The sequence below is a fragment of the Engraulis encrasicolus genome, chromosome 13 (genome assembly GCF_034702125.1).
Source record: "Engraulis encrasicolus isolate BLACKSEA-1 chromosome 13, IST_EnEncr_1.0, whole genome shotgun sequence".
Taxonomy (NCBI): domain Eukaryota; kingdom Metazoa; phylum Chordata; class Actinopteri; order Clupeiformes; family Engraulidae; genus Engraulis; species Engraulis encrasicolus.
In genome coordinates, this window is record NC_085869.1 from 17281599 (window position 1) to 17301690 (window position 20092).

Sequence of the window (20092 nt, forward strand, 5' to 3'; positions counted from 1 at the left end):
CAAAAAAGGTACTGCAACTATGCTGCTTATTGAAATTGGGCTGCCTATTGCCAAATTTGATCTTTACATGGAAGTTTACGAAGTATTAAACAAATATTTTCTAGTATGGTCCAAGTACAGTCATTTTAGCAACTAAGAATGGGTATTTTTGGAAATTCAAAATGGTGGACCATGGAGAAGATCCCCCTTTTCATGTATGAAAAGTGCAATTTTGTCCAGTCATAATGAATACTTAGAATTTAATGCTGGTGGTAAGTAATCATGAAAAAGGTAACATTAGTGAATGGGCAGCATGAATCTGGAAATAAACAACTAAAAATCTCACACCGTGTCCCTTTAATATAAAATATAAAAAAATATATAAATATTTTCAGGGAGATGAGCATGTTTGTTGTTGAGTGGGAGAGTTCGCCTGTGTATTTGGACCTGTTCTGCTGAGTTTGCCTCAGGCTCGGGGGAATGTGGTGTATGAGCCCATGTCATTACTGAGCCAGTAGCTGCTGTGTTTCCATCTGCTCGTGTGGCCCTCTGTCCTGTCCTGCTGGAGGTCCTCCCGTGCTGTGTCGCCACTGGCTGCTACTGGCCATGCTGCTACTGTGGGTGATGATGGGCTTCACGGGAGACACTGCATCGCTACTGAGGTATACATGAGCAGTTAAATATCTTCATTTCAACTTGTACTCCATTGGCCTCGTTTACAGTACATGATGACTTAAATTCAGAATTAATAATAAATTCTTAGTAAAACGTAATTACGTTTTGAAAACATCATGTAAACACTACACTTCACACTTCGAAATTAAATGAAAGTGCTACGTAAACTCTTATACTATAAACTATTAAATTCTGAGTCATTAGTTTGGAATTAAAAACATCATGTAAACGTGGTCACTGTGAGATACTATGATGAGCAGTAGTATGAGACGCTTCACTGTTCTCATTTAGTCTAGTCTGTACCTGACACTCACATTTCCAACAAAAGAGGGTCACTGGTATTTGATGAAGAGCACTGTATTTCAATTGCATGATGATCTGACATTATCCACTTAGGGTTTTCTTTTGCCTTCTTCTGTCTTAAGGCAAAAGAAAACCCTAAGTGTTTAAGTTAAACAGTTAGACATAATGAACTTAATACATAAGATCTGACATTATGTTTGCACTTCATGTTCAGACAAGTTTAATATAATCAGTTATCTACGTAATTTCTGCAATGGCTAAAAGAATGTTTTATGGCAATACATATAAAGAGGAAGCAAGCAACAATCACAAAATGGCAAATGGGAAGGAGTGTAAAATGGATTAGCCATTTTTGTAAGGCTGAGATCCTCTATCAGTGGATCTCCCCAAGTTGATTGAAAGACCCTCACCAGACCTAGCACCATTTATGTAGCCCCATAATGCATGCCGTACTGCCTGTGGCATGCTGTAATAGTCATTGAAAAGTTAACCATCATAGTATAATACAGGGCCTTTAATTATGTACTATGACTTGGTCATTGCCATTCTAGTAACAGCAAATTTATAACGGCGTGTCTTAACTGGTTAAGCTATTGGGTGGGATCTGGTAGGCCTACATCACGGTCAAGGTTGCAGGGACCATTTGAAACATTGTGCTTTATTCAGTCTTATTTATTGTCACTTGCATGAATATATTCTATGGATTGAATATAGCATCATCTGTCTTTGTTTTCTTTCTTCTTTTTTTGCATATATCATAAAAGTTATTGCATGTAAAATGAGGGAACTTAAAATGTGATGCCTGGTGTTTCCAAACTATTCCACATTTCATTAACACACTTCCTCGTATTTTGGGCCCACTTAATTTCGATTGCTTCTACAGGATTTCGTGTAACACCAAGAGAAGAAGAATGTGACATTGGATTAACCAAGCTGAGGAAAGCCAGGTAATTTTGATTTACATCTCCATTCTATTGAAAGAAATATTTGAATTTATCTTAAGTTTATTTTGATTTAACCGTGAGAAGAAAAGGGTGGATTTTTGTCCGAGTGTTAAGACCTTAATCCATCTTTTCTGATCACCTCTGCATAAACAGTTCCTTGAATCTGTTGTGTGAACTAAGCACTGATTTAAACCCAGTACGCATCATGTTTAGACACCCTGTATCATATTAAGTGAAATGTGTACAAGATAGCACTTCTGTCATCTCAGACTCACTGAACTGAACTCAATCATCTTTTCTCATGGCCTTTTCGCAGAGGCAGTGGAACACCTGAAGGATGATGAGGGAAAATCAGGAGTCACCCAGCACCCTGCGCCATCTCTAATGGTGGTGAGTATGTAGCAGTGTAACATCCACCAACGTTATACTTTCCTGCTGTGAATTACATTGGCATGAGGCAAGAATTATTACATTGGCAGGAAATTATTATGTTGGCCAGGCTATTACGTCTGAAATGCACACTTTTTTTCATTACTTTGGTAGGAAGTTATTATGTTGGTGGGTGTTACCCTAGCAGTAGGTCTGCACAACTGACAATTGTGACTGTGATTGAAAGAGGATATGTGGTCATGTCAGACCATTCTTGCACACTGTTAAATTACTCACTTTTGTGGCATGTGCAGCTATTGGGAAGTGACATGCCAATAGGCTTCCAAGCATCCAACCATCCATTAGACGAAAGGTCTGTGTGCAAGAGAACGCATGTAGTAATTGGCGTTGCCAGTTCTTAATGCTCTTCATGCTCACAGAATGAAGTCAAACATAAACGATTGTTTTTTTTTTTTGCTGAATTGCAATTGCAATATTTTATTGAGCTCTATTGAACTATGTGGCATAAGGGAGAAATACAACACAGCCTGCATACATATAAATTGTTTTGGTGAGACTTTAAGTAAGCAGTTGGTAGTGAGGTATTTGGGGTGGAACCTTGAACACCAATAAAAAGCCTTCTACAAGAGAAACTGGAAAAAGAAAACAGCCCAAACTACAGTCTGATGGGTAATTACTGCCGGGGTCCGCTTGGGGAGGGTTAAGCGGTTATCTTGTTAAATGGCTGTCGTGTCGGACAGCATCTCATGTCTCGTCTCACTGAAGGCGTTCTGGCATTTCCCATTCAGATGGTGTCTGTCCAGGCAGGCCCGCCGACAGGGGGTGACAAAGGGGTATAATGTCCCGGGCCCAGGGAGATAGGGGGGCCAGAATTGGGTACCCATTACATTGTATGTATTGGATAGGGGGGGGGCTTTCAGATGACTTTGTCCGGGGCCCAGCAAAAGCTGTCAGCGTCCCTGTGTGCAGGTAAGCGCTCCCTGCAGCAGGGGTGGCAATGGCCAGCTGTGGAGCCCATTATCCGATATTATCCAGCTCCTCATGTCACCTCACGCCCGTGTCACCAGCGCTGACCCCCCCCTCCACCAGCCCCACTGTGCTGCGACAGGCCAAGTGATTCATTGGCCATGTAAGAGGATCAGACAGCAGGCACTTTCGCTATCTATCTATCGTTCACTTTTCTCTCACAGACCAGCCTGATTGTTGTCCGTGATGGCTGCGTTTGTAGGCTACATCACGTGTAAGGTTTACTTCATGATTCTCACTGAGTACTTGGCTGCAAAATTCAGTAGTGTCTTGTTGATTTTATTTTATTGTTTTTCAGTGTTTGTTTACAAAGATAAATTAATTTCTGAATTATATGTTAACCCAAAGTGTTACAGTAACTCTCGACATAATACTTTCCACAGGTCACATTCTCTGAAACACTCAGTATTTGTACAACTCATAATTTCTCCTCATATAATTGGCAATGGGACATAATGCATAGCCTCTGAGAATCATGCTGTGAAAATCACCACAATACAGTCTCTCCATGAAGGATGTGTAGCTTTTTGCCTATTGGTCAAAATATCCGTAATAAGTGTCTCTAGCATCATTTCTTTCAAAACCAAACTTCTCTTATACAACTGTTTCTGTTGTGAAGCTCATACCACTACGGTCCAGTCCAGTGTACCTGACAGATTTGTGAAGATTTTGATTGAGTTAGTGTTTACAAATGGAAGCTTTAAAACACATGCTACAGCAGACAAAACTACATTTGTGCATAGAAAATGGAAAAAGAGTCAACATTTTGTCTAAAATGTCACCATATTCACACAACATACTCTGAATAGCAACATTCATACCAACATTTACTAAAAATAATCTAGTTGTGCTTAAAACATTTCAAAAACATAAATTATATTATATGTACTGTATGTGTTCAAAATAATTACACAAACAAATGAATAAATAAATAACTTTCTCACATATTACATCTAAGGCTTTAGGTTTCTAATCAAACGCCATTTAAAGATTCACCAACAGTGTGAATGGAGAAATGTCTGTAAAAACACTGTGTAGAAAACGATGTTATAACCCATTAGGAAACCTCCTATTAAAAGTCATCCCTCCTCCATGTCTCCAGACATTCAAACTCCCTGGACAGTGGGTCATTTGTGCTCTGCGCTACAACATCTTGCCAATATGTCTGCTTTAACATGACCCTTGAAAGGTGTACATCTCCTCAGAAACAGTATGTATTCTGTCCATTATCTCAGAGCTCAAACCAAACTTTTTATTCTTCAAAGAATGTGTCGATTCACATCCATTTCAAACCCCTGTGCTGACGTGGAGGGTCCCTCACCTGCCATCTCACATGTACAGTTTTCCCTCTTGAAAAACTGACGGCTGATTGCGACACCCGCTTGTGCCCAGATCGTGTCCTTAGTTAGGAGAGCTACTTCTTGTGAAGTCATGCCTCGTGCCTGATGATTTTGTACGTGATCCAGTAAAAGACGTTGAAAATGAGGAAGGCGAGGGGAAAGGCAGCTCGTGACACTGTGTCGATCCTCTTGGCCCTGTCCACAAACTTCTTCTTGATGTTGTCGGTCTCCTTTTGCGTGGGCGCCGCAGGTGCTGCGTTGGTCATTGTGCTTTTCATCACGTTACCGTCCTTCATCGGCAGACACGAGCCCATGTTGTACCCAGAGAAATTAAACCGACCTTCTGGATCCTCCTGAAAAGAACACAGCCGTGAACATGTTCAGAAAAGAACATCAGGCAAAATTATTATTCCATGAAAGAGAAGAAATGTTTTTTACATGTTATTACCGGTATTTCTATTATTGTAGTGTCTACATTCTTTATTTATCTTATCTCTGTCACATGTTGAATGTTAAATGTTGAATGTTAAATGTTGAATGTTGAATGTTGAATGTTGAATGTTCATTTGTACTGTATTTATTATTTATTATTGTCCATTGTTACCAGTCCATCACTGTTACCTGTCCTGTCTTGCACTTTATGTCAGTCTGAAAAATGTCAGTTTTGTATATGTCTTGTCCTGGCATGGTATAGAGAGAAAACGTAATTTCATTGTATGTCTTGTGCATATGATGAAAGTGACAATAAAAGCTGACTTGACTTGACTTGACTTGACTTGACTTGACTTGACTTGACTTGACTTGATATGTGGATTTTTCCTCCTGATACTGTATGTGGATCTGTAGACTACGCTTGGAGTGGATGTCACACACTTAGGCCATGTCATAAAATTCAGAACATGGAAAATGATTAACGCATGCAAACTAGGGGTGTAAATTATAATCGAAATGCATTGATGTATCGGCCGGCGATTTAATCAAATCGCATCGTATCATGTGGCATTCTTAAGTATCGCAAATAATCGAATACCTGGCTCTTGTCCAATGCATTAGCTCCAGAACATTATAGCAGTGGAAAAGTAATTGGAAAGAATCGAATCGAATCGAATTGTATCGTATCGTAGGGAATTCTTAAGTATTGAAAAGAATCAAATCCCTGCTTTAAGAAATCGATATTGTCGTATCATCATAGAGGATGTGATTTACACTCCTAATGCAAACCCTTACACAACCAACCTTTTTGGCGTGATAAAACAATTGTCACATTTTATTCAGATAGCTATGGATGTGTTTCAACCGGGTCTGACAATGCACACACTTGTACATCATAGCTCCTTAATGCAAGCCGTACCTCCAGTGGCACCCTGTAATAGTCATTGAAAAGTTAAGTACCATAGTACTACAATACTATGACATAACAGAGGGCCTTTAGTAATGCACTATGACTTGGTCATTGCCATTCTGGTAACAGCAGATTTATAACGCTGTGTCTTATTGGGTGAAGGAAATAATGACAGTATTATAAATGCCTTTTTGCTGCGTCCATTTGTATGATGGTGAAGCTATTGGGGTGTCAAACTGGATGGTTGCCGAATACATTTGCCAGGTAAAGAGACAGTTTTTAACATGAAGAGACAATGCAAAAATAAGTGTGTATTTTTAGACTGAGCGAGAGAGAGACTGGCGCCACCTTGTTTCTTCTCTGCCTTCGCTTCATGCGCAGGAATTCCTTCTGTTGCCGAGAGACAAAGTTTACTCCGGCGTACTCCAGTAGGGCAGCAAACACAAACAGGAGGCAAACGGCCATCCAGATGTCTATGGCCTTCACATAGGAAACCTGTCAGGAAATTAAGAAATTAACAATAAGAACACAAACGGCCATCCAAATGTCTATGGCCTTCACATAGGAAACCTGTCCAGGAAATGAGGAAATGAATAGTAATTCCCCCAGAACTTTATTGCTAAGGCGGCTACCTTGACAAGAAACACCTACCACCTTGACTAGGTCTCCTGAAAAGATAAAGACTTAATTGTTGTGAATGTAATTTCTAAAGTTGCTTAGCCAAAAAAATATACTTTTAACGCCCCACCACCTTGACTAACACAAGTTCTGGGGGAAACACTGAAATTAATAACTAAATAATTGCACAAAGACACACAATCAATGAGGCTGAAATGCAAACTAATTGATAGGCAGGTGATGCAAGTATTGTTCTATTTTATGATGAGCTAATTACGTCTCTGTGCCCTTCACTCTAGGTTCTATCCAGCATTGTTATCTAACCTTTTAAATGATCACCAGCTCATGATGAAAGTATTTCTATATTTCATATCTTAGTTGACAAAACCTAGGTAGATGTCAAGTGTTCTGATTACGTTGCAAATTGGGTTGTTTCAAGAAACTGGATGTCATCAAAACAGCAACCAACAACCACCCTCACACACATTCACTTTTGTCTTTGTGACGTAATATTACACTTTCTTACTGTACTGTAATGTACTGTACATACTGTATGTCTAGATTTAGAAAAGGTTAAGTAGTAAACTGTTGTCATGCATCTTAAGAGGGTTAATGGAGCTTCTACGCTCAACCACCTCACAATTTTATCTGAAAATGCTCCTGTGCCAAGATAGGCGACAGAGGATTTGCTTTGTGAGGAGCGGAGGAAAGGAAACATCAGAGAAGTCTGTTAAGCACACGTCCTGCATATTGAGCTTTATTGTTTGGGATGGTGAGCCGGTAAGAGGCCGCTCTCTAAATATTTAACAGCGCGCCGCTGCCTTTCATGTGGGCTCTGCGTGCTGTTTGTGGGTCATACGCCGTCCAAGGAGAGAGTGAAGGCGTGATTTCGCACTGCTGGATGACTGCAGGAGTCAGCATGTGTTCCTTCCCGAGGTCTCAAATATGTGAGGAACAACTTGCCATACTCATGAAAATGAGCCAGGTAAATGTCAAGCAGAGCACAGAGCACAAAATAATGAGCCACAATGCATGTGGTGTTGTGCTTTGTTTACAGACTATGCCGTATATTTCAAACATGGCCGCTGACTTAGATGTTTATCAAGACGCCTGGTTGTGCTGAGAGGAACAATGTGGTTTTCGTTGGAGAGAATTATTAGGGTCCTTTTGTTATCAGGTTTGTCATGTTGACACATTTGTTGTCTCCTAGTAAATACAGTACTCAGCATGTCTGACTCCTAGAATCTCTGGAAGTAGTCTAATATTGAAAAACAATGGTGAAATCCTCATTTTCTATTGTGAATTCTGTGACAAGTAGTAAACATACTATATAGTATATTGACTATATTGGTTACAATTCCAGATTATTGGATACAATTGTCTGCAATGTTATTGGACGGAGGGAGGGGCCAGGTCGGGTTGGAAAAAAAAGAAAAGTTAATTGTGTCCATCTTACTTTTGGCAGGGATGCGCGGGAGCCTGAGCTCTGCGTCGTCATGGTGAGCACCGTGGTGATGCCCAGCGCCACTCTGGCCGGCGCGGCGTCCATGTTGATCCAGAAGGAGACCCAGGAGAGGATAACGATCAGCAGGCTGGGGATGTACATCTGGATCAGGTAGTAGCCCATCTGTCGCTCCAAGTGGAACTTCACCTCGATGCAGGTGAACTTACCTACGGGAGGGAGGCCAAGGAACAGATTACTGTGGGGTAGGGCCATCTGTGTGCGTGAACTGCTTCGAGTGGAAAAAGGAAACGCATTGCTTTTTTTTGTAGATTTTGTTCACATTCTATGCGTATGCATGGGGAAAGGTTGAATATGAAAACATTGATACAGGTGAACTAGTCTGTGGGAGGCCAGGACAACTTGGTTTTGTGCATTGTGTTAGCACTGCACTTCGACTAAAGCCTACAGTGCAATTGGGAAAAGGGAGTGGACTAGGATATAAGCTAACTCAGTAGTGTTTCCCAGTTGGGTGTCTGGAGGGAGACATTACAGCATGTTTGCAGCACAGCCTCCAGTCTCCTTCTATTATTCTGTGTTGCATCAAATTCTGCTCAGAATGGCAAATTTTAGTCACATGCAGTGAGTCTGTACGTCACTACGTACCAGTGGTGTAGTCTACTTTTTTGTGGTGGGTATGCTGTATATTTGAGCATTTTTAGGTGGGTATACTGCATATTTTTGCTATTCTAAATAATGGATCAATCAATTTTAAGAGGGTATACTGGAATCCCTGAAATTTTGAGGTGGGTATACTGCGTATTCCTGCATTCTACGTAGACTACACCACTGCTACGTAGGTCAGTGGGTCTGTTGTCTGCAATTGGAAATCTTTTTGCTTTTGGAGGGTTATGCATGCGATGTAGGTCTGTAGACCTTTTTTTTTATTTTATTATTAATACCTAAACCTAATATTTTCAACATTTCCATCCAGAGATTGATTCTCCTCAGTAGGGTTCACTTCAGGATGATGGTGTCCAACCATTGTGTAAAAATAATGTCTCTTGTACCCCAAATCACTCTCAAAATGTAACACTCCACTGCAGGGGCGTAGCAGCAAATTGTGGGCCCTATGTACAATTAGCTCCAATGGACCCCCCAGCCGTACTGTATATCTTCATAAATCGGACTGTGTGTGGGCCCCCTACATACGTACATGGGGCCCTGGTGACTCAGTCAGACTTTACCCCCCTGAACGACACCCCTGCTCCACTGTGTGCATGTGCACATGCATGCATGTGTGTGTGTGTGTGCTGCACTTTTGAACAGTCTCAGGCTTAGCCTATTTGCTGTACATGAAATATTTCTTCTAGACACTACAGACTAGAACAACCCCACTCACCTGTGTTGTAATGTTTGGTGCAGTATTCCAGTTCCTTTTCATCCTTCAAGAGGAACTGTGGAAGGGTGAGGCCCTCTGCAACCTGTACGGGCCCCTCGCTTGTCCACTCAAAAATTAAGTCGTTCATGGTGTAGCCAACTGCAAAACCATCACATTGAGCAACAGAAAATGGGTTAAAAGGGGGTTCAACATGATGAAAGAAGGACATTTGAAGTAGGTTATAATTAGATGATGCTTACAGCTTTCCAGCTGCATTGTGCATGTCTGGACGTCCATGGGGAAGTTTTTAAGATCCATCGGACAAGACAGGATCAAAGTCAGTCTGATAAGAGAAATGACAACGTTAATTACAGCAGATACAACAGTGGAGCCATTAATAGAAAGAACTAAAATAAACCAAACATTACAGGAAACAAGCTGAATTTTAATTTTAAATAAATGACTTATCTAAAAAACAAAGCGCCAAAAATGTCAGGGCAAGACTAATAATACCATTACCAATACTTGTCAAACGGCAAATGGTTGTAAAAAAAATTTTTTTGAGTTCCAAGTAAAATGCAACCTGCATCGAAATGGGTTCCACTTTTACAATTCCATTTTCAGTATATTTACATAAATTCACATTTAATGTTATGTACTTGGACTTTACATGACTAACCAGTTACACGTTTTTTAATGTCCCTCATTGGGTTTTTTATGGGGGTTGGGGCCTAACATGTCGATCTGGTATGTTTGTTGTTCACATGGACAAAGAACTCAATTTTTTTACGGCTCTTGAAATATCACTCAAACGTTGAAAAAAGCCTGGCAACCCCCGGTCTGAATTTGAAAATGGCTGGCACTCAATTAATTAGGTACACTTTAACAAAAAAGGTATGTTACATTATGGACTTACATATTTCTATGGCACAGTATAACTACATCATCTTACACATTGGCCTCGTTTACATGAGACATTTAACTCAGAATGAACTCACTTTAGTTCTGAATAAAGCTTATTTCCGCTTTGAAAACATTATGTGAACACTTCACAATTCAGAATCAAATGAAATATCAAAGTTAACTCGATGGAACTATTTAATTCAGAATTATTAATTCGGCATTAAAAATGTCAATGTATATGTAGCCATTGTTGAAGATGCTCCACTTTAGCTAATAGATATAACAGCAAAATACATTGCAACTTAAACAAGCATGGGTCTACAGGCGACTGATAAGAGCTCTGTAGAGTTCACTCATATACGGCATGCTCTACAGCCCCAGGGGAGCACAGCCTGTGTTAGTCACACTGTATTTTCATGTAGGGCTGCCCTGAACCAGACCTTATCACACTTTCATTAGCTGGGTTATTGTCTGGGAGGTGCAGGACCCGGAGAGCCCTCTCTGCTCTGCTCTGCTCTGCTCTGCTCTGCTCTCTCGCAGCTCTATGATGAGCCGAGAAGGGCAGCTTAACACGTCTCATCACCTTTTTTTCACACTGCACCTGGGTGCACTATACTATACACCATCGGTTCCCACACTTTTTTGTCCTGCGTACCCCCTTAATTTTGTCATATGAGGAGTACACCTCTCATTCATGCTCTATATCTGTTCCTCTATCTCAGAGTGACTTCGCTCCAAATATTTGTTATTATTACATTTTTCTACGTACCCCCTGTAGTGTGCTTGCGTACATGTACCCCTGGTTGGGAAACACTGCTCTACACAGCCATTTCTCTCACTTATCACCGCAGATAGAGCTGAAATAGAAAGTGCTACTCGATGTCTGAGCCATCCTCTTTCATTGTTTCATTGTTTCATTGTTTCATAGAGATGTGATTGTATAGAAATGAGTGTGTGGGGAGGAAATGCATTTGATGGATTTCGGCCATGGCACAGAACCATTACTGAAAATTGGAAGTATTCAGTAAAAATGTTATACGTTTTGTATATTCTGGACACAGAATAGGATAGCAGTGTAATGCTTTCAGTTGTACAGCATGGCCAAGCCTAGAGAGGAAGGTTCAAAATGATCTTCCTCAATAACCTTTTCCTAGACCAGTGGTATGGAATACAGTCCAATTGTGTTCATTTTATCCGGTTTTATCTATTGATTCTTCCAATGTGCCTTTCAATGTTTTATTTAAAAAAAAATAAGTTGTACGTTACAAGTCAGTCATGATTCACGCAAACAATTAGGACACTCATTGCATGACTAAAACACCTACCTTAGATACTCACAATCAGTTCTGTCAACTGATATATTGCCCAATGATAGACACAATGTCAGATAAATGCCACCTTTTATAAAACACTGTCACCTACTAATGTCAGAATATAACTAAAGAATAACTCGTAAGAAATGTTGGTAACACTTTATTTTAATGGTTCAATATTACAGTGGATCTACCACATTAGGTTCAGTGTAATAACCAATATAACAATATTAAATACCATGTAAGTACCAGTGTCATACAAACCGTACCAACCCTAACCCTAGTTGTAAGTACATTGGTACATGGTGTTACACTGCTATTACATGGTATCAAATATTGTTACACTGGTTATTACACTGTAGCTAATGTGGTAGATCCACTGTAATATTGAACCATTAAAATAAAATGTAACCTTTTTTTGGTTTATTTGTTTGTTTTTACTTTTTATATGCCAGCCTTGTACGAACCTGATACTATAGAGAACAGTTCCGTCCTTGAAGATCCTAAGAAGTTTGTTGTCAGTGGTAACATCGTGGAAGTTTGCACCTTTTTCGTTGGCAAAGAAGAGGTCAGGCTTCCAGATGGAGTCCAACATGGAAGGGTCCAAGTCCAGTGAGGAGTCTGGGTACTCTTTGTAGGACAGGCGGGGGTCATTCCACGTCTGACGTAGGAAGATGTTCACTCTGTAGTCCTGATGACAAAGTGCCAGTGAGACCAGGTATTCCAAGGGCATGGTTTAAAGCAGGGGTAGGGAACCTTTTTCATTCAAGGGGCCATTTCAAATTGTACAAAGTCTTTCAAGGGCCGTACTATTAACACAAACAGGACTTCCCCCTGCACTTTAGGCCTATATTGAAGGCGAACACTTTTACAACAGACCCCACCTCCGCTAAGTCCCCTGAAAATTGAACTTAATTGGATTGCAAATGTAATTTCTTTACACATAATAATCATATTGTATTTGATGTGAAACTGCATACCGTTAAAATTACATCGGGGGCCAGATTAGACAGCTTCACAGATCGTAAATACCTGCAGAACGATAGGTTCCCCACCCCTGGTTTAAGTGTTAAAATTGACTAATTTAACCTACATGAAGTGATAAACCTAGTAATATACTGATATATAATGGATCGTCCACATGTCATTTGATTAAGAAAATGAGGACTCCAGGCTCTTTTATTAGCTAACAGTGAGACCAAGTGCTTTATTAGCAAGTTTGACGCTTATCAACAGTAATGGGTAAAGTGGGTTCAGATATCCCACCTGCTCCACCTGTGCATATACTCTATACAGGTGATTATAATGATGATTTCTCCTACCGAGTTCAACAGTTATGCTACATACGGTACAATCAATTTTGTGAATGGATCTAACATACAGTAGGGGACTGGATTCCAGCTTCTGACGCTAGGTTACCTGTGATAGGTTTATTAATTATGGCTTTGTCTTGAGATCATTCAGTAAGAGGCATTTGTAGTATTTAAATTACAATGACTTGCCAATTCCATATACTTATGTTGTAATATGAAAGAAATATGCCCATGCAGCTTAAAAGCTGTGAATGAATTGAGTACTGTTAAAACAATATTATATAGTTTACATAGTATATTCTAAAAGTTACACAAGTTAAGTTACATAATATTTTGACAGGTGGAGTTCCCTTGGGAAACAAACATGCAAAGTAAAGCCTTTACCACCAAAACCTAGAGATTTGTGGTAAGTGTAATTATATTTTTTTGTTTGTGCGAGCCTGATGACTTCATTAGTAAAAAGAATGAAGTTTTTCAATCGAATTGAAAAAGAATCCTTGAGCAAATCAAAGATAACATTCCTCTAGTGAAATCTCCTCAGTTACAGCCTTTCACATACATCATGCTAGAAAATATCGTAGAAAATGGCAAATGTAACACACAGTGTGTTTACATTTAACGATGAAGTTAGAGTTGAATCAAAGCAACATTGAATAATGTCCTGCACGATGGCCAAACATTGTTCCTTCAATTATGCATGCATATATCTTAAAATAGTGACAATACAATCTAATTTATTTTCACATCTGTAACTATAGATGGTCATAATAAGTTGGTGAAATATTTCATAAACTAGACATGGTAGGGCAGCTCTGACAAACCAGCATTCGACAGTACATTTGAGACCCAAATACCCTGAAACTTAATCTTTGTTTGTCGAAGTGTAGTTCATCACAAACGTTCAGTGATATCTCTTACAAAACAGCCCAAGCTGAATAGAAGGTTTCCAAATGTTTACCCCTTTAGCCACTTGGCTAAATTCAGACATGGCTGCAATCAATCTGTTTGAATCACAGGCCTACAGCAATCATGCCCCCCTGGCTCTGGATGCAATTAAAGTGAATCTTTCACTGGCATTCTCTTTGAATTATTAAAACAAAAGCTAATTCAACACATGCACTTTCAACGTAGAGGGAATTTCAATTCGATTTTTGCCTTAAGTACTGTTGTTGAAGAAAGTTAGGCTTTCAAGTGGTTCTAAATAGGTTCTAAATGGGTTCTAGAGCTGCCACTTAAGACATTCCAGACAACACACTTGTGTGACGCCTATGGAGGAAAAAGAAAATTAAATGCTGATGAAATATTTATTAATAATAATAATAATAATAATAACAATAAAAGCTTTAAGCAGCATCCCTAAAGGATGCTGTAAATGAGTCTGTATGGCTGATGGATGAGCAAGGCTGAGTATGACGGCGCCTCTCTCTCGTTAGCCAACTCACCATGGTGGTCTCAGCTATTGAGCCAAAGCTGTTGATAAATATGTTGCAGGTAACGTTTACTGGGGGACCTGCAGGTTGGATGATAAATCACAAATCGACATTGTTTTTTTAAATGAAATCAGATAGGTCAAAGACATCTGTGGACTTACCATGGTGGTCTCTGTGACAGAGCTGAAACTGTTGATAAAAATATTGCATGTAACATTTACTGGAGGACCTGCGGGATGGAATGGAATGGAAATGGTTTATTTATGGGGCCATGCATACCGATGAACATTTCAAATAAAACAGTGACATTAGACCACATTCACCTTTATACAATATTCACATCTGAATTGTAAACGTATGTGACGGTAGTGACTACGCGTCGTTAAAATGAGACTATGATTGTGAAAAAAGGAAGAAAGTGCAGATTAACACAAGCTGAATCGGTACAACCAACCAATTTCGTGCATTTGAATCCCTTATTAGGAAAGTTTTCAAGTTAGCTGATGAGGTGGGAGTTATGTTAACTGGCTGCCTGTGTAACCTGTGAAGGACATGTTCAAAAATGGAGTCACTGTTCAAGATCAAATGATAATCATGATAATTGTAGCTGTCAGATCAACAGATAAACAAATAGTTCACGACCTAATTTTTGCCATTGGGTGTCAAAGCAGCTAGTGTTTTCAGTTGTCATATAAATAAATGTACATCATAAATAAAACTGGGAGATACGAGGGATGACAGCCTTTCGAAATGACTCCATCGAAATAATGGCTGGACAGGGGCAACATCCACTTAACATCCACTGACTCCACCTCTCCATTATTCCCACGTTCATCTCGTCAGCTGTGTTATCCCCGGAGGCAATTCTAGGGAAAGTTGGGGCCCCCAAGAGAAAATTCAAAAGAATGAACAACAAATCACCACTAAAGTCTTAACTGTTATTCGCCATATAGGCTTGGGGCCCCAAGCGGCTGCCTGCCTTGCCTGGTGACAAGATGCACCTCTGCACGGCTCTAAATTAACACACGCCAACCCGCCAAACACGGGTGAAAATTAATTTTGGCCGGTAGAAAAAAATATCTACCCGCCCATTTGGCTAGTAGCGCCCGAGTAGCCTACAGTGTGAACGGTAAACGGCGGCTTGTATGACAACGATACGGCAAGATTTCCTACATTACCCATAAACACTCCCGTCATGACCCCACCCCACCGTGAGCTTTCCGAAGCAGCAGCCACTTCATGCTGCTGTTGCGCGCGCCAGGACAGAACGCATTTCAGAGCTCTTGTGCGCTCACACTACTGTATTTTGACAGGCAACTCTCCCCTGCTCCTGTCGCTTTCGCTCCACCACTTTTAACGTCACTATTAGGCCTACTGTTACTATTAGCATTCACCGACACCGACACACCTTGCTCTAGCAGGCTGCCTTTTTAAGCTGCTCGGACCTGACCGAAGAGTTTCAAAAACAGGAGTGTTGTGGAACGAAATTGCGACAAGGGCAGAGGAGGAGAACGGGCTGTCAGAGTAGTGTGAGCGTAGCTGTCAGTTGTCGTCTGAAATGTTTTAAGTCCTGGCGCAACTAAGTTGGAAAGCCCACGCCATCGGAAAGAAGGGCAGACCTTATGCCCGTGCGAGTAGGCTACGTGCGCTACGTACGCTATGGAAATAACAAAGGAAGCTAACTTTTCCGTGATATTATTTGCTTTTAGTTAAACATAGCGTAGGCTTCTTGTTATTTTGTTGCGCATGGTAGAGAAGAGCTCCTGGAGGAAATAATGGTGCCTATAGCGTCATATTGTAGGCCTAGGCCACATAAACACACAGCACACATGACATCATATCCATTATTGCACAACGTGTGTGCGCGTGTGTGTGTGTTGACCTCTCCTCTCCTCCTCTTCCTCTCATCTCTTCTCATTCCTTGGAGCGAGAGGTTTTGTAGTGTTTGGCTGTGTGTTTGGTTTAAAGGTCTGTTGTGTGTGTGGCTTGTGTGATGTGATTCATTGTTTTCAGAGGTAAAAATAAGATTAAGAAGTTAAAAAAGTATATATAATATGCTTATTATAGACCTAGTATGTAGGCCTATAGTGTTTATGTGTTGTGGACATTTGAATAAAATAACCATAATAATAATAATAATAATAATAATAATAATAATAATAATAATAATAATAATAATAATGGAAAAAAACACAACTAGCCTAACGCATAGCCTATTTTGGCAAGATTAAAAAATGGCTAGTTGAAGTCCTGTTTGGCTGGTAAGAAAAAAGGTCTACTAGCCAAATTGGCTGGTGGTGGAAAAAGTTAATTTAGAGCCCTGCACCTCTGGTTCTCCCTATACTGAATCTCTTTTCCAAATGAAGGCACGCAATTACTTTTTGTTGTCATGTCTTTCCACAAAGATACACATCAATATGTGCCATGATCATACACCACACCTGGTTGATCATGAGTACCATAGTGGGGTGTTTTCTCTCATTTAGTTGCCATTATTGACTAATACATTGGCTCGGCATGGCTGGAGGCTGATGATCCATCACATGTTCGGGTAATTAGTTCAATCAAAGATGCATGCCTCCACATGGCTGATCATGACATAAGGTTTAGTGATGAGAATGTAATGGGCAGCATCCACAATAATGCTTTGCCAAAGGTTACATAGTACACCATTCACTGAATTTCACCGAATATTGTTGTTGTTGGTTTTATTTTTTATTTTTTTTTACTTTTTACTTTTGTTAAAGTGATGATCATTTTGAACAGTGTAAAGATTATCGTATGACGTGATATGAACAGCGTAAAGATTATCGTATGACGTGATATGGCGTTCAAACGTGGAAAGGCCACCTCTATAGGAATTACGTACATTTCGTGATTGGGCGGTTACAATTTCAGCTTGGTGATGGTTATCTACATCTGCTCACCAAATAAATATTACATGTGCATTGCTATTAATATTCACCTCAGAAGCAATGACAGGCAACTGCATTTGCAGCATGCACTATAAGGACATCAATCTAGGTCAGTGGTGCGGTGGTATAGGTGAAAGTGGAGTGGTTGAATTGAGTCTCTCTCTCTCTTTCTCTCTCTTTCTCGCTCTCTCTCTCCCTCTCGTCTCTCTCTCTCCCTCTCTCTCTCTCTCTCTCTCTCTGTCTCTCTCTGTCACACACACACACTCTCTCTCTTTCTCTCTTTCCCTCTCTCTCTTTTTCTCTCTCTCCCCCCCCCCTCTCTCTCTCTCTTTCTAACAATATATACATTTTATTTGCCACTCAGTGTTTTGCTTTTAACCAATGTAGAAAGTCATGTCTCTAGCAGACATCTACACTCAAATAGTTAATATAATCCATTCATTTCTTATCATTTAACAATGTCAGCCCAACCCCACCAAGCAAGCCTGCTCTGTTGATAACACTATATAGTGTCTGCATTTTTATATCTCGCCTTTCCAGAATTCCACACGGCACAGAGAAAAACGTGAGGTCTTCACTGCTGTCCAGCACACAGAGTCTGTCTGTGTTTTTCCTCTCTCCTACATAAAGATACAGTGCACACAGTAATTCTGTCAATGTTAAAGGAGAATTCCTGCCAATTTCAACATGCATTTGTATTGCTCACACTACCCTTGACTTGTTCATACCCAACGACACAGCAGTAGGCTATACTGTATTTATTTATTTTGTTCAGCCCTTTCCAAGATCCTAGCCATTCTAATGGGGGCATGGTTTGTGTACTTTTTAAAGCAACAAAAATATCACCCAAAGGTTATGAAACATCGGCGCGGCAGACATTTAAAAGCACATTAAAAGCTTTTTGGAATGATAGTTGGATTATGTTCAGACTTTCATTATACTGTAAATATAAGCAAACATAGACTAGCCAGGATCTCAGGAAAGGCTGAACAAAAAAAATGTTACTTCATCGGGTACTGTCAAGTCAAGGGTAGTCCGAGCAATACAACCGCATGTGTAAATTGGCAGGAATTCTCCTTGAATTCAACACTTAAACGGTTGATTTTAACACTTGTCAGTTGGCCTTGTTCTCACTGTGTTGATTTAACACAGAAAGATGTGTTGTGTTGTGATTCAGCATAGCCAGGGCAGGCATACCACTGTAGGCAGCACAGTTGTGACCGGTTTGATGATGTGTTGACTGGAGTCTGATTGTAGGGGCCCTCTCAGGAGGAGTTCCTTCTGCTCATTTAAACCATATAGTCTCCATGGCGATGTGAAGGCTAAGATCAAGGATCTGTTACAGCCTCACAGTCAGCTCCAAAATGTGTCATGCTGAAGACCTGTCTGTCTCTACCTCTGCCTCTGCCTCTCTCTCTCTCTCTCTCTCTCTCTCTCTCTCTCTCTCTCTCTCTCTCTCTCTCTCTCTCTCTCTCTCTCTCTCTCTCTCTCTCTCTCTCTCTCTCTGTGCTTGTTTTCTCCTCCTCTTGCTCATCCCCAGGGTGAAATGGACAGGGTGCTTAAACCCACCAAGGTCTGGTGCCTCACAGCAGCCTGAATTCTGTGCACTGAAGTCATGCCTTTACAGGGATGTAGGCTACTGTAGTAGGCCTACAACATTCCGACCAGCTAATTACACAGTATCAGGGATGATCTACATGCCCATCTTGATTTGGGAAATTGCAGTGGTCCATATAATAAGGGTCAACACTGGTGTAACATACGGCAGGCCTATATAAATTGCCAATGTTATTCACTGAGTGTCCTGTGGCAGTCAGGTGGAGACTGAGTCACTGTAAATGTTTTCAGCTCCACACACAATAAATGAACGAAGCGTAAAGGTGTGCACTAGAGGATGACATATTTCGGGAATTGCCGTGGGTCCTGCGGGTCCTGCGGGATTCCCGTGGGATGGGATTCAAAATTTTAAAGATGAAAGGGAGCGGGCAGGAGCGGGAATAAAGATGAATGGGAGTGGGCAGGAGCGGGAATACAAATGAAAGGGAGCGGGAATGCTCGCTTATTTTTTCATTAAAAAAAGCCTAGTTTTTTGACGAAACGGGAGTGGGATTGATTTTGAGTGGGAGTGGGCAGGATTGGGAAACATTATTTTCAGGAGTGGACGGGATGGGATTTGTTTCTTTTACTCCAGTCCGGGATGGGACGGGATGGGATTTTTTTTCTGGGACCGGGATGGGACGGGAGTGAAAATCCACTCCCATGTCATGCTCTAGTGTGCACTTCCATACCTTTAAAATTGGGCCTGATCCTGGCATCATAGCCCGATGTCCTGCCCATTAGTTTATCGAGGAAGTCAGATGGGGACAGCTGCTTGGCTGAGGCTCTTGCTGATGATCTGGTGTCATACTCCTTTGCATCTGCCATGCTTAGAAGGGAAATGAGAAGAGATAAGGGGTAACGTTTTTGTTTTGCGCCTAAGGTTAAGTGCAATGAAAAGTTTGATAGCTGCCGTCAATTTTATTGACAACGTCCACATGTTTTCTAAATATGATCTTCAAGTCAAAACGAATTTGATTGTCTTGATTGTACTGTAGGCCCTATGGGTTTCAGCTGATAACTTTTAATGACCGGGAACAATTATTATGATGCAATTGGGATGGGGGTTGAGCATAGTTCTTGATCATCAACAGCATTTTCATGGTGAGGTCGTCAGCTCAGCTGCGAACGGAACGTTTCGTAGCCTACTGCATTTTATTGAGGAATTACCGAGGTGTCATTT

At 40.6% G+C, this 20092-nt stretch overlaps 1 protein-coding gene and 1 long non-coding RNA gene across 2 annotated transcripts; one reads left to right on the top strand and one right to left on the bottom strand.

The window, feature by feature from the left end:
- Positions 1-606: 606 nt before the first annotated feature.
- Positions 607-8167, top strand: LOC134461585 (uncharacterized). Its single transcript, XR_010037335.1, has 4 exons — positions 607-641; positions 1841-1904; positions 2218-2291; positions 8083-8167. It is a non-coding gene; the product is annotated as an uncharacterized LOC134461585 (long non-coding RNA).
- Positions 4177-19683, bottom strand: glra2 (glycine receptor, alpha 2). The gene is made up of 8 exons (XM_063214476.1): positions 19602-19683; positions 14411-14478; positions 12123-12346; positions 9700-9782; positions 9461-9598; positions 8074-8288; positions 6348-6494; positions 4177-5010 (listed from the first exon to the last, which is right to left on the bottom strand). The coding sequence occupies exons 1-8, from the start codon at positions 19648-19650 to the stop codon at positions 4747-4749; spliced, it is 1188 nt and encodes a 395-aa protein (XP_063070546.1). The 5' UTR covers positions 19651-19683; the 3' UTR covers positions 4177-4746.
- Between the last annotated feature and the right edge of the window lie 409 nt (positions 19684-20092).